General features: G+C 38.0%; 1 protein-coding gene across 1 annotated transcript; it reads right to left on the bottom strand.

Moving 5' to 3' along the window:
- Positions 1-1493: 1493 nt before the first annotated feature.
- On the bottom strand, positions 1494-2162 carry LOC127102696 (uncharacterized). The gene has a single exon (XM_051040043.1). The coding sequence runs from the start codon at positions 2160-2162 to the stop codon at positions 1494-1496; it is 669 nt and encodes a 222-aa protein (XP_050896000.1).
- Positions 2163-14695: the final 12533 nt, after the last annotated feature.

Below are 14695 nucleotides of genomic sequence, written 5' to 3'. Positions count from 1 at the left end.
AGCCCTGGGGTCGAAGGTGGTATTTATACCTCACTTAACTTGCCTACCTCTTTTAGCCATTTATACCTTTGATCATATTCATTGTAGGGTGATGCAGGCACTGTCGTTCCAACCAAGAAAACAACTTCCTCCATGCCTGTCTCTGCGCCCGATGTTTTGAATAGCACTGGCAAACCTACTTATCGACCATCATCTGAAAAGGGGTCTATAAGTGAGATTAACCAACCTCTATTTGGGGACCTCGATGCTTCACCACCAAAAACTGCTAGTCAACATTCTCAAACTAGCGACTTTGGTCACGAAACGGATTCGAGCGAAGAAGATGGGGCCAACGGTAACCCAAACCCTATGGTTGAGGATGAGCTAATTGAAGACGAGGAAACCCCTGGGGCTGATTTACATACATCCGAAGGAGCGAATGATCCCTGGGGAGAAGGTTGGGAAGTCAACGACATGGTTGTAGAGGATGTGGATGAAGGAAAGCCCGCCACAAACCCTGATGATGTTGAAGGCCTAAAAGAGGCAAAGGCTAATGCAAGCGAAGAGCATGCTCGAACTGGAACTTCTGTTACTCCTACTATGGCTGACTTTCCGACGGTCGGAGTTTTGTCGAGTAATATCGGAGCCTTTTCTACAGAAAAATTGGCTATCCTGAAATGAAGTGAGCCCCTTGAGTATTTGAAAGCTATGCTAAATTGCAGGGAGAATTCTTCTGACCAAAGCCATAGTACTTCAAAGTCTGAAGATCCACCTTTGAGCACCCCTACAAGCGAAGTCCTTTCCAAGATCAAAGAAAAAGTCTTCAAGGGTGACTTATTTCTGTTGTTGTTGGCTAATCCTTCTGCCCCTTTGACTCTAAAGGCTCTTCTCAACCAAGTTGATCTATTGGAATCTTCTCTTGAAGTGGAAAATGTTATTTTTGAGATAGGAACTACGATCTACCAAGCTGTTGCAGATCATAAGTTGCTACCTCAACTCACAGGGGAAATAAAGAAGAAGTCTGGTTCTGAGGTTGCTACCTGGGATGCTGCTACCGAATCCACCAATAGGGAAATGGGATTGGAATAGACCAAGCAGAAGAATAAGGAAAAGTTCAACACTCACAACCGTAACATTGCTTCCTGGAGGAAATAAATAGAAGAACTTCATGCGAAGATCTCTGATGCTGAAAAAGACAGAAATCAACTATTGAAGTTTGACGAAGCTTTAATGGCTCAAGAGCTATCATTTGGCATGGAATTTTTCGAAAAGGCTCGACAACTTGAGTCTGACATTAAACTCCTGCGATTAAAGAGATCTTTGTGAGAAAAACGGCTGGAGCTCCTTAAGGCAAAGTATCTTCAGATCAAGACCAACCTTCCCTTTTAGTGCTGCTTTATTTATCTTGCAATGTAATGATTTTTATTTGTAACGAATATTAGTCTTTTGGGCCTATGACTTCTATATTACCATTTTGGCATTCTTACCATATTGGCTTTATTTTATTTATATGATTATTCGTCTCTTATTTTTACTTCTTTGATTATTGGTTTATATTTTTTCAAATATTTCCCATTTACTCTTAGAATCCTTTTATCTTCACTAAGCTCTTCGATTTCATAGGAACCATTAGAAAATATCTGTAAAACTTGGAAAGGGCCTTCCCACTTTGGGGACCACTTCCCCAAGGCTCTATCTTTTCGATCCATTGAAAGTATCACTTTCCAGGCCAAGTCTTCGAGTGCAAAACTTTTAACTTTCACTTTCTTATTATAAGAGACTTCTACTCTCTTGTTTTGTCGCTTTAGCAGTTCTAAGGCATTTAACCTTTCCTCGTCTAAATCACCCAATTCATCCAACATCATGCTCCAGTATGATTCTATTGTGACTTCATGTTGCCTTTGAATCCTTATGGATTGTAGGTGAATTTCACCTGGTAGAAAAATATCATTGCCAAAGGTTAGGCGAAAGGGGGTCGACTTAGTAGCCTCTTTGGGGGTTGTACGACATGCCCACAAAATCTGGTCCAGAGTTTTGTGCCAATTTCTAGGCTTCTTCCCTACATGCTTTTTAATCAAACCAATGATCACTTTATTAGCAACTTCAACTTGTCCATTGGCCTGGGCATAATAGGGCGTTGACGTTAATAATTTGAAGCCCATTTCTTTGGCAAATTCTTGCATTTTCCGACCAGTAAAAATTAATTCTTGATCCGTTTTGACCGTCTCTAGGATTCCAAATCTATAAATAATATGCTTTTGGATAAATTCGACCACATCCTCTTGGTTCACATATGGTAAGGGTATAACTTCGATCCACTTTGTAAAATAATAGATTCTTACCAGTATATATCTCTAACTTTTAGATGATGGAGGTCGAATCTCTCAAATCAAATTTAAAGCCCAACCCCTAAATGGCCAAGACTTGATAATAGAATGTAATTCACTTGTAGGGACATGCTGTATGCCTGCATGCATCTGACATTCTTAGCAACCTTTCGCAAATTCAATACAGTCTTTCAACATGGTAGGCCAATATATCTCTTGGCGAAATAAGAGCCATTTCATCTTATGATCGACTTGGTGTGCCCCGCATGTTCCACTATGCACAGTCGAAAGGGAAAAGTATGCCTATGACTCACTGAGTTGTAAGACCCCAATTTTGACCCTAAGATCCCTCATGCAATTTCATCATATGCATTAGCATTGGGATCATACATTGGCATCCTCCTTAGCCCCTATTTCGCTGGGTTTGTTTTGGGAGAGATCACCAAGCACTATGTGATTGTATCATACTTGTATATTATCATTTTACTAACCCAAAAACGAAAAATACGTCTTTGCATTTGCCTAACTCTTTTATAGGTAGGGCATGATCCCATTGATTTATCAAGTTCACATCTAGGGTTTGAGACCCTCATGGATAAAAGATCACAACCATGGATTGGTCCACAAATGGTTATAAGCATCATATATGAGTCCCAATGATTCTTACATGTTATATTGATCAAGTTTTCTTCAAGAGTTTGAGGGTGATTTGCCTTAGAAACCCTAGTTTGACTGGGTATCTTGAGTAACTTCTCCAACAAGCTATCTCACCAATTGATCAAATTCCTCAAGGGACACTTAAAAATTCATAATCTTATGCATAAATGATCTACCATGAACCAATAAAGTCAAGAGAATTGAAGGTTAGCAAGTTGGTTGATGGTGGTTGGCCAGATGAATTCATCTGATCAAAACTGGGTCTCCCTAGACCCTATATCCTACAATTTTCACCATATGAAAATGATTCCAAGAGCAAATTTACTCAAAATGACATTCAAAATAACTTTCATGTTGAGACCTAGAGCTATTTTTGCTTGGAATTTTTTTTTCTATGTTGAAACATTATAGGTCATTTTGTCTAAACCCTAATTTGAAAGTCAACTTCCCAAGGCCATAACTTGCTCAATTTTTATGATATCAAAGATTTCTAAGTTTCACAATCAAGTTCAAGATATCTACTTCGACTTTTATGCTTTTAGTGAAGGCTAATTCAACTTTTATGAGCATCTGATATGAGGATACATTATAGGTCATTTTTGACCCATACCATTGAACAAGTGATTTTTCCAAACTTCAAAAATGCATAACTCTATCATTCTAAATACAAATGCCATGAAATTGGTGACCATTTTGAAGGTTTTCGAAAGAGCTACAACTTTGATGAAGACACGTTTCTCATTTGAAGTTCACATAAGAGGTTAAGCAAGGTGGAATATTGAGATATATGACTTGACACTTAGAAATTTTTTCAACATGTTGAAATTTCCAAACTTCCACCTCCAAATTCACTATGATCCAGGTTCCAAATGAAAAAGTGCTCAACATCAAACTTGTTCCCCTTGATCTAAGCTTTCCAAAGAACCCAAGTTCATGCATTTCAGATGAAGTTTTCTAGGTCTACGCATGGCTTTAAAAAAGCTGCATCATTGGAGAAAATCAAATGTCCAAAACTCCATATATCATCGCCTTGCCACTCAAGCCTTATTTGAACTTCAGAACAGTTGGATATGGATCAAAATGGATTGCTTCATGGACCTGTACACGCCTATGCAAGCTTGTGCATCACATGACCAAATTTAGCAATTTTTCAAGTGTGCAATTATCAATCCCAAATGCTATAAATACAAGGCCTCTGAGGTCATTTCAAAGACCCCTTGCACGCCAGCTTTTCCCCTTAATTGAAGCCCTCACATTTCAAAGGAAATCCTGAGAATTTTCAACTTGAAAATTGAGTTTGAATCTCACTATTTGGAGATTCAAGAACTCCAGGATCCATAGCTTTATACCATTGCTAAACCTCTCCTGCAAGCTTCTCAAGTGTGATCAGATCAAGGTTGAAGCAAGCTACATCAAGTTCTGCACAACATTGGAGGTAATTTTCAGAAAACTTCATCTCTTCGATTCTCACTCAATTCTACTCAATTCTCTTGGATCTTTGATTGTCTGAAGTCCTACCAATGCAGGCAAGAAGATTGAATTTCTTAGAGGTCAAATCGAAACAACTCAGTTGACACACCTCAAAATTCAACTCCTAATATCTTTCCGTATATTTGGAGTTAGTTGAAATTGAGGTCAGATTTGTGCTCTACGCCATTTTTTCTTTCAGATCATGTCCTCCTTTTTTATTTTCTTGATGGTGATGAGTGAACCAGTCCGGTGGACCTCGCATGAGAAGGTGACCGAAGGTCCAACGCCGGTGGTGTGCTAGATAGGTTCTGAGCCATTGATCTCTTTTAAAATGTTTTAATCTCATGCGTTGCTTTTGAATACCAAGCCTATGACGCGTTGACTGCAGTGCATCGTGGAACGCGCGTTTATGTCCACTTGATCTGCCACCTCAATTAATGAGGGAGATCAAGTGGCTCATGTTTTTTTAATTTTCTAGTTTTTGTTTTAATTCATTTGATTTTCATTAATTCATACTAAATTTTAATATTGATCCAAAAAGTATAAGAGTTTCACCAAAAAATTTTAAAAAAAATCCACTTTCATATTCTGAATTAAAATTATTTTTTTGATCATTATTAATATTTTTCATGATTTAATTGATTTTGTGATTATTTTTAATTGTTCAAAAATACTTTTAAGTCTTTAAAAATTCTGAAATTTTTTCCCCAAGGTCCTTTGACCTTGTTTGACCTATGATAAATCTCATGGCCATTTCTTTGGTGTTTTGATGAGGTTTTAGGAATTTGACAAACCATATTTAATTTAAATGCATTATTTTAGTATTTTTAAATAGAATAAATGCCAAATAATTGTGTTGACCTCTTGTGATGGTTTGTGTAAGTTTGACTTATATTGTTGGGCCTTGGTCAAGGTTGATTTGACTTTGCTAAGTTAATATCCTTGGATTTAGGGGATTGATGGAATGTACATTCCATCTCCCAAAATGAATGAATGATATTAATTTGATAAAATTACTCCTTTGACCAATTTGAGTTTTGATTAATTCCCCTCCCTCTTCATCTATTTCCCATTATTTATGCATTCATTTTATTTGGCCTATGATATCTCTAAATCCTAAGGCTAGTTGATTGTAAAAATCAACATAAGTATGGATGAGATTAGACCACTCCTTTTGTATATTCTTTGTGTGTGTGGTTTGTTTCATGAGCATAGTCCATTATACTATGTCTCTAACATGCATTAACACCAAAATTCTATTGCCCGACCTCAAATAGTTGTGACTTCTACATAAGTCCAATTACAATTGCTTAACATAGCGCTAAATTTTTGACACAAAAGGCATAACATTCTAGTTAGTGAGATTGTAAGTCTCCCCTCTTTCATGGTATTGTGTGGAAACTTGGCCTTTTTTCCTTCCTTTGGAAGATGTCTTGGTTCAAGGATCCATGCTTGTGATAAGTGGGTCGAGTGTTCTCTAAAGAATGACTTAAAATGAAAAGCAAAAGCAAAAAACAATACTAACTTCTAACTCATTAACAACTAACATTTAATTTCAATTCTTTTATTTCAATACACTTTAATTTTTACGTTCTATTCATTTGCCAATATCCATACCATTCTAACTATTCATGTTAATGTCATTTTCACTTTGTCCACTTGGACCATATTGTGTGATATATTTTGTTTGTGTATGTTTTGTTTGTTTGTGTGGTCTTTGACAATTAATGTACAAAATAAGAACAAAAACCCTAAAAAAAACTTTTGTGTGGATTGTTGACTTGATCTTGGACAAATTGGACTTAGAACTCAGGCAACATTCCTATGCTAAAGGACTTGGCCAATGCCAACTTCTATGAAACCAAGTGCTTGCAATTTAAAAACTTCATCTGATACATCTTTGAAGATCCCTTTGAGTTCATCTGCAGCATGATCATTATGAAGCTGTTATTTTGAACCTGTGACTTGTGGAATTCATCTGCTACATGGGCTAATTTGAGGAAGATCATGGAGTGTCTAAGGTTGGATGTGGCTATCTTTATTCGATGCCTTGCTCTTCAAGATTGATATAATTGTGCATTGTGTGTTGCTTGATTCTAAATGTCCAAGGGAATTTGGATTTTTATATGACATTCTTGTCTATTGGATTGCTACCCATTGGTCAGATCTTTTCAACTCTTAACGTTTAATTTTGTGCATAGGATTAGTCTCTTCATCTCTTCCCAATTTCTTTAATTTCAAAATCTCCCCCTCCTTTTAAAAATCTTCTTTGATTGAACTCATTTTGTTCTAAACTTCGACCACTTTGCAAACTAGAAACTTTGGCCTTATGCCATTGCATTTTTAAACTTCTTTTCTTAATCAAACTTGTAAATAGATTTAACTATACTTGACTTAAACTTTCAAAAGGCCAAAAAGAACTAATTCATTCAAACCATTTTTAGGCCTTTGTGTCTTTCAAACTTAATTTTTTGATTAAAAGCAATGCATACACTTTGAAATTTGTATCACGAACTACGAGGTTTTGATCCCTCATTTTTATGTTGGTATGTAGGCACAAGTCCGAAGGTCTTGTCAAACACAAAAATATAATTAATGAATTATTTTCTCATCCCCCCATTCTATTTGTTTGTATACATCATTTTGTATAAAATACATATGCACACAAGAAAGGGCTCCCTAGGAGTACCTAGGATACTTTCGGTGCTAACACCTTCCCTCTGTGTAACCAACCCCTTACCTGAAATCTTTGACATTTTATTAGTTTTGATTTGAAAACTTCTTACTTTTGGGTTTTGTTCGTACTTTTCCATTTTCCCTTGGAAATAATAAAAGCGCGGTGGCGACTCTGGTTGTATTGATATCTAGCTCATCCATAGCTTGATGATCATGAATTTACCGCTACAGAAATTAAGTGGCGACTCTGCTGGGGAGTAGTCTCCAGTGGGTTTAGCCTACTTTTTTATGTGTATATAATTGTATGTATAATTGTTTGTATGATATAAATGCTTGTTGTGCTTGGTGATCTCTGAGTGGTGAGATAAGTTCTAACCCGAATTTGAGTGCAATTTAGATAGGAGAATGGTATAGTCATGTTCGACTTATGTGGAGTAGTCATTAACAAGTTGGCTTGAGATCCATCTGCTCAGTGGAGGCTCTTTTAGATTTGGAAATGTCACACAAGTAGTTTTGGTTAGGCATTACTATCTCTAATTTGGGTCCGAGAAGTTGAGGACTGTAGAACATTTATCCCCTCTTGGCCTATTTAGGACTTAGTGCGGAAACTGTTCAAGTGTAGACTTGATAACAGTTGTTACGCGATACTACACTCAGACGACTTTCTCTTGAGAATATTATGGATCGATGAGTCAATCATCTTAACCTGCAATATTCGATAGATGGAATTAAGACTCTGGGAACTTTTTAGAACATGATCTATGGGTTTCTATCCTTAGTTCACTCCTTTGGGATGGTTCTCACCCAGACTTCATGCTCGTGACTTACAACAAACCCTTGATTCTTGGTCGATCCAATCAAGTCTTGTCAATATCAATGGAACTTGGGTGTTGATAAGGTGTAAACCATAATCCACCAAAATGGATGATTGATCTTGACAATGACTTTATTCATCCCTTGACCTTTGTTTGTTTGCCTTGTGTGTGATCCCTTATTTGTGATTGTTGCATTCATGTATTCATGCACATCGTAACATTCATCACATGAAAATTTCAAGGAACTGAGGTATTATTTGCAAATATTTTCAGATCTCCATACTTGAAAGAGTTAAGGAAGCTAGCATCTTTTGTGTTAGATCTCTTGGACTTCAAACAACGTCATGGGAAGCTTCTGTCTATCTTGTCTACTGATATGGTTGAAGGACTCTTGAGTGTGTTAGTGCAGTTCTATGATCCTCTCTATCGTTGCTTCACTTTCCCAGATTATCAGCTTGTGCCTACATTGGAGGAGTATTCTCATCTCTTGGGAATACCTGTTTCTAGTAGAGTACCTTTTAGTGGATTGGAGGAGATTCCCCGATCTAATCTCATTGCTGAAGCTCTCCACTTGAAGAAGTCTGAGATAGAGGCCCATTGGATGAAGAAAGGAGGTTTATTTGGATTGCCTTATGACTTCCTCATCAAGGAAGCTACTGCTTTTGCTCAAGCCAGTAGTATGGACGCTTTTGAAGCTATCTTTGTGTTACTCATCTATGGGTTAACTTTGTTCCCTAACATTGACGGTTTTGTTGATGTTAACGCCATTAGACTTTTCTTGATTGGGAATCCTGTGCCTACTTTGTTGGGTGATATGTATTTCTCTTTGCATTTAAGGAATTCTAAAGGTGGAGGAACTGTTGTCTGTTGCATTCCTCTTCTGTACAAGTGGTTTATTTCGCACTTGCCTCAGACACCTACTTTTGTGGAAAACAAACAATGTCTACGATGGTCTTAGAGACTTATGTCTCTCACTAATGATGATATAGTTTGATATGATCCTTCTTTGAGCAGTTTAGATATTATTGATAATTGTGGTGAATTCTATAAATGTGACTCTCATTGGTACACAAGGAGGAATTAAATACAACCCTGCTTTGGCTCATCATCAACTTGGGTTCCCCTTGAGAGACAAACCTAATAACACTTGGTAAGAAGATCTTTTCTATCAAGAGGGTAAAGATCCCCAACATTTGAAGCAAAAGATTGTGCATGCTTGGCATAATGTGCATAGGAAAGGAAGATCCGAGCTTGGTCCGCGCAATTGTGTAGCTTTGGAAGCTTACACTAATTGGGTGAAGAAGAGAGCTTTGGAGTTGAAAATGCCTTATCCTTGCGAAAGACCTATGTATATGGTTGTGGTTGAGCCATTAACTCTCCCTAACCAAGATGTAGAGAAGTTGGAAGACGCGCTCACCAAGATGAAGCAAGAGAAGGATATGTGGGAAGAGCGTTTACGTGCTTTGAGCAAGAAGCATGAAGAGTTACAGTTGGAGTCTAAGGACAAAGATGCACTTATTGAGCTACTTGAAGACCGAGTGACAAAGAGATAGAGAGAAGGTTTCACCTTCTAGCATGCCTCAGCCTTCCGTTGCTTGGAAGAATATTGTTGATCAGCTTGTCCTCGAGAAGACTCAGATGAAGGCTTCTTTTGAGACCGAGATTCGACGCATTCAGAGGAAGTAGGCGCCTACAGCCAAATCTTCTGACATCGTTGTTATGGATCCTTAGGATGACTAGTCTCCTTTTCTCTTGTATTTTTCATTTGGTTTCTGAAATTGTACTCAGTGTAATCCTTCCAATTATATAAATAAAAATAAATTTTTGGTCATATTGAATTGTTGCAATTGTTGATAAATTATATATATATATATATATATATATATATATATATATATATATATATATATATATATATATATTTGCAAATGATATAGTAAGTTCCTTGAAAATAAAAATAAAGAAACAAGCATTGCATTTCATGCATCATTTGCATAAGCAGGTTTCTCTTTCTCCAAATGTCTGATTCGTGTTTCTTCTATGCTTCAGCCAAGCTGACTCATCGGTACAACACTAGCGCCAATCATCCGAGAATCATGGAAAATTTGGAACAAGAGAAAAAATAGTTGAAGGACGAGATCGCTCGACTAACTGCCATGATGGAGTCAGTGTTGGCTGCTCAGAGCCAATCTTCTCCAACGCCTACAACTCCTCCTCCTTAGAGGACTGTTATTTTAGAGGTGGCTACCTCTACCATGCCTGCTGCTGCTGCTCACTTCGCGCCTGCTATGTCTATCAGATTCCTGTGGGGAATGTCGCCAAACTTCATGCCTGAAGGCTTTGCTCCTACCTTTGCTTCCATGCCGACATCTAGCCCGGTCATGTTTGTGCCACCTCCCGTTGTGCACACCTTACCTCGTGTAGAGGACACCATTTATCATTCCGAGCCATCTGAGGGTCCAAATTTTTATGAGAAAATGGATGAAATGAAGGATAAGTTTCTTGAGTTGTGCAAGGAATTGAAGACTTTGAGAGGTAAGGACTTGTTTGGGAAAAGTGTTGTTGAGTTATGTCTGGTGCCGAATGTGAAAATTCTGGTGAAATTCGAAGTGCCTAACTTTGAAAAGTACAAAGGGAACACATGTCCGCTCAGTCATCTAGTGATGTATGCTCGCAAGATGTCTACCCAAACTGACAACGATCAACTGTTAATCCACTACTTCCAAGACATGTTGACCGGTGTTGCACTCCGTTGGTATATGGGGTGGGACAGTGCATGCACTCGCACTTTCAACGACTTAGGAGAGGCTTTTGTCAAGGAATATAAATACAATATGGATATGTCTCCTGATAGAGACCAGCTGAGGTCTATGTCTCAGAAGGATAAAGAGACATTCAAAGAGTACGCGCAAAGATGGAGAGAATTGGCTGCTCAGATCACTCCTTCTCTAGAGGAGAAAGAGATGACAAAGATCTTTTTGACGACACTGAGTTCATTTTAATATGAACGTATGATTGCTAGTGCCCCCAGTGACTTTATCGAAATGGTAAACATGGGGATGAGGCTTGAGGAAGGTGTCCGAGAAGGACGTTTGTCAAAAGATGAAGCATTGTCAAGTAAAAGGTATGGCAGTAGCTTTGGGAAGAAGAAAGACAATGAAGCTAATGTAATTTATAATGGGAGGCGGAGGAGGCCTTATATCAGAAGGAATCAACCACCCCGTCAACACCAATTATCAAGTATCCTCAGTTATTCCAGTATTCTCAAATAATCAATCAACACCAATTCAACAACAATGTCAACAACAACAACCACAACGACAAACAAACACTTACAACAACAACAATACCAACAATCATCACAATCAAAATTTCGAGAGGAAGAAGGTCTCTTTCGACCCGATTCATCTAACTTATGCCGAACTATACCCATCTTTGGTTCTCAAGAACCTACTCCAACCAAGAAACCCGCCACAAATTCCAGAACCACTTCCATGGTGGTACAAGCCTGAACTCCGTTGTGCTTTTAACCAAGGAGCACCCGGGCATGACATAGAGAATTTCTATCCGCTCAAGTATGAGGTTCAGAACCTGATGAAGAGTGGAATGGTATCCTTTGAGGACCGTGCGCCAAACATGAAAGCAAATGCACTGCACACTCATGAGAATTCTTCTGTTAATATGGTGGACGATTGTCCCAGAGAGTTTAAAGTGTTTGATGTTCGTTTCATCCGGAGGTCCTTGGTGACGATGCATAAGGACATTTGTATGGTGAGTGATTGTAAGCATGACCATGATGGTTGTGCTATCTGCAGTGTCAACCCGAGGGGTTGTGAGATTGTGAAAAGGGACATCCAGCGGTTGATGGATGAAGGTATGATTCAAATTATTCAATCCCGTCATGTAGATGACGATATGAATGTCATAGTGCCCGTTTTCAAGAATCCTGAGAGAGTGGTGATTCAATACGACAACAGTAACAGTAACAGCGTCAGCAACAGATCAGTATTGTCGTTGGTCATACGGCTAGAGGGGTCCAGTCCCGTATTCATCTGATAAAGTTGTTCTGTATCCGTATAATGCTACAATGATGAAAGATGGTCAAGAGGTACCATTGCCTACGACCAGTTCTGTAGTGACCATTGTTGATGTTACCAAGGTGACCCGCAGTGGTCGTGTGTTTGGGCCGGTGTTCCCAAAAGATAAAGGAGAATCAGTTGTCAGCAAGAAGGTAGAAGTGCCTGCTGTGGATCCAGTTAGTGCTACAAAGGGTAAGTCTAGTGAATCCAGTGATTTGAAGACTAATGATGATGATGAGGTACTCCGGTTAATAAAGAAGAGTGAGTTTAATATGGTGGAGCAGCTGCTCCAAACCCCCTCAAAGATTTCAGTGTTGTCTCTGCTAATGAATTCAGAAACGCACAGAGAAGCACAGCAAAAAGTTCTTGAACAAGCCTTTGTGGAACATGATGTTACGGTAGATCAATTTGATCATATAGTAGCTAACATCACTTCCTGCAACAATCTCAACTTTTGTGATGAAGAACTCCCTGAGGAGGGTAGGAATCATAATCTGGCTTTGCATATCTCCATGAATTGCAAAGAGGATGCATTATGTGTTGCTTGATTCTAAATGTCCAAGGGAATTTGGGTTTCTATATGACATTCTTGTCTATTGGATTGCTACCCATTGGTTAGATCTTTTCAACTCTTAACTTTTAATTTTGTGCATAGGATTAGTCTCTTCATATCTTCCCCATTTATTTAATTTCAAAATCTCTCCCTCCTTTTAAAAATCTTTTTTCATTGAACTTATTTTGTTCTAAACTTTGACTACTTTGCAAACTAGAAACTTTAGCCTTATGCCATTGCATTTTTAAACTTCTTTTCTTAATCAAACTTGTAAATAGATTTAATTATACTTGACTTAAACTTTCAAAAAGCCAAAAAGAACTAACTCATTCAAACCATTTTTAGGCCTTTGTGCCTTTCAAACTTAATTTTTTGATTAAAAGCAATGCATCCACTTTGAAATTTGTATCACGAACTACGAGGTTTTGATCCCTCATTTTCATGTTGGTATGTAGGCACAAGCCCGAAGGTCTTTTCAAACACAAAAATATAATTAATGAATTCTTTTCTCATCCCCCCATTCTATTAGTTTGTATACATCCTTTTGTACAAAATACATATGCATACAAGAAAGGGCTCCCTAGGAGTACCTAAGATACTTTGGGTTCTAACACATTCCCTCTGTGTAACCAACCCCCTTACCTGAAATCTCTGACATTTTATTAGTTTTGCTTTGAAAACTTCTTACTTTTGGGTTTTGTTTGTACTTTTCCCTTTTCCCTTGGAAATAATAAAAATGCAGTGGTGACTCTGGTTTTATTGATCTCTAACTCATCCCTAGCTTGATGATCATGAATTTACCGCTACATGAGGCACTTAAGCAGAATTCCCTCAGGAGATTTCTTAAACAACTATGAACCTAAAAGAACGTAACTCAATGCTCAATACCTGGCTTTTCGATCAGTAGACGTTGTTGGATTCTGCAGATACACCACTATTGGCCTTCTCCGGTCTTCATCTGCCAAATTGTCTATTGCCAATATTTCGAAATTTCCTTCATCAGCATACCCTAGCTTCGTCTTTTCTAAATCTAATTGCATTAATATGGTTTCCACGAACTTTCCCCTGACTTCAACGACTTTTTACAACTTTTACTTTGAAATTTTATACCCGGATGCAATCTGAGTTAAATAGTTAGCTACCATGTTTTCTATTCGCGGTATATGTCGAATATAAACCATTTCGAAATTTTTTAATAGTCGACTGGTGATTATGAAATACATGATCAAATTCTCCTTAACACATCTATATTCCTTTATGATATGTTTTATGACCAAATCCAAGTCTCCCATTATCTCAACTCGAGTTGCCCCTAATTCCAACAACATTTCAAGTCCTGCTATGAGGGCTTCGTATTCAGCCTCATTATTTGAACAAGTACCTTCTACTTTGTACTGGAATTTTGTTGGAATTTTATTAGGAGAAATAATTACGACTCCGACGCCCATTCCATCTTTATGACTAGATCCGTTGAAGTACAACATCGGCGGTCGCAATTCGACATAGTTCAATGCGTTGGCGTCAATGGAGTGATCGACTATGAAGTCCATTACCACTTGTCCTTTAACAGCTCTTAATGGCATGTATGTTAAACAGAGTCCAGTTAATGCTAATTCCTGTTTCCCAATTCGACTATGCAAAGTTGGTTGGATAACATATGTTTAATAACGTCATAATGAGATGAAACATACACGTCAACAAGTTTGATATAATGTTTCAACTTTGTACAAGAGAAATATAAGCATAAACATAATTTTTTGATCATGCTATACCTAGTTTCTACATCGTTTAAAACTATACTAAGGTAGTAAATGGCTCTTTCGACACCATTATCATCCTCCTGGGCTAACATGCTCGCTAAGGTTTTTTCAGATACAGATATGTACAATCTCATACTTTTATTTCTGCAAGGTGGTGTTAAGATTAATGGATGGCTCAAGTATGCTTTAATCTTATCGAACGCTTCTTATTGAGTCTGCCCCCATTCAAACACTTCATTGTTGAGTCGAAGCAAAGGTGAGAATGCTTGCGTCTTCCCACTAAGGTTTGAGATGAACCTCCTTAGGAAATTGATCTTGCCTAGCAGCGACTGCAAACCTTTCTTCGTCGATGGCCCTTTCGCTTCCATGATGGCCTTGG

This window comes from Lathyrus oleraceus, chromosome 7, assembly GCF_024323335.1.
Source record: "Lathyrus oleraceus cultivar Zhongwan6 chromosome 7, CAAS_Psat_ZW6_1.0, whole genome shotgun sequence".
NCBI lineage: Eukaryota > Viridiplantae > Streptophyta > Magnoliopsida > Fabales > Fabaceae > Lathyrus > Lathyrus oleraceus.
Note: the sequence above shows the minus strand (reverse complement) of the source record. Positions and strands in the feature narration are given on the sequence as shown.

Excerpts from the sequence above, each read along its gene's own strand:
- LOC127102696 (XM_051040043.1), bottom strand. The coding sequence starts at position 2,162 with ATGCAAGAATTTGCCAAAGAAATGGGCTTCAAATTATTAACGTCAACG.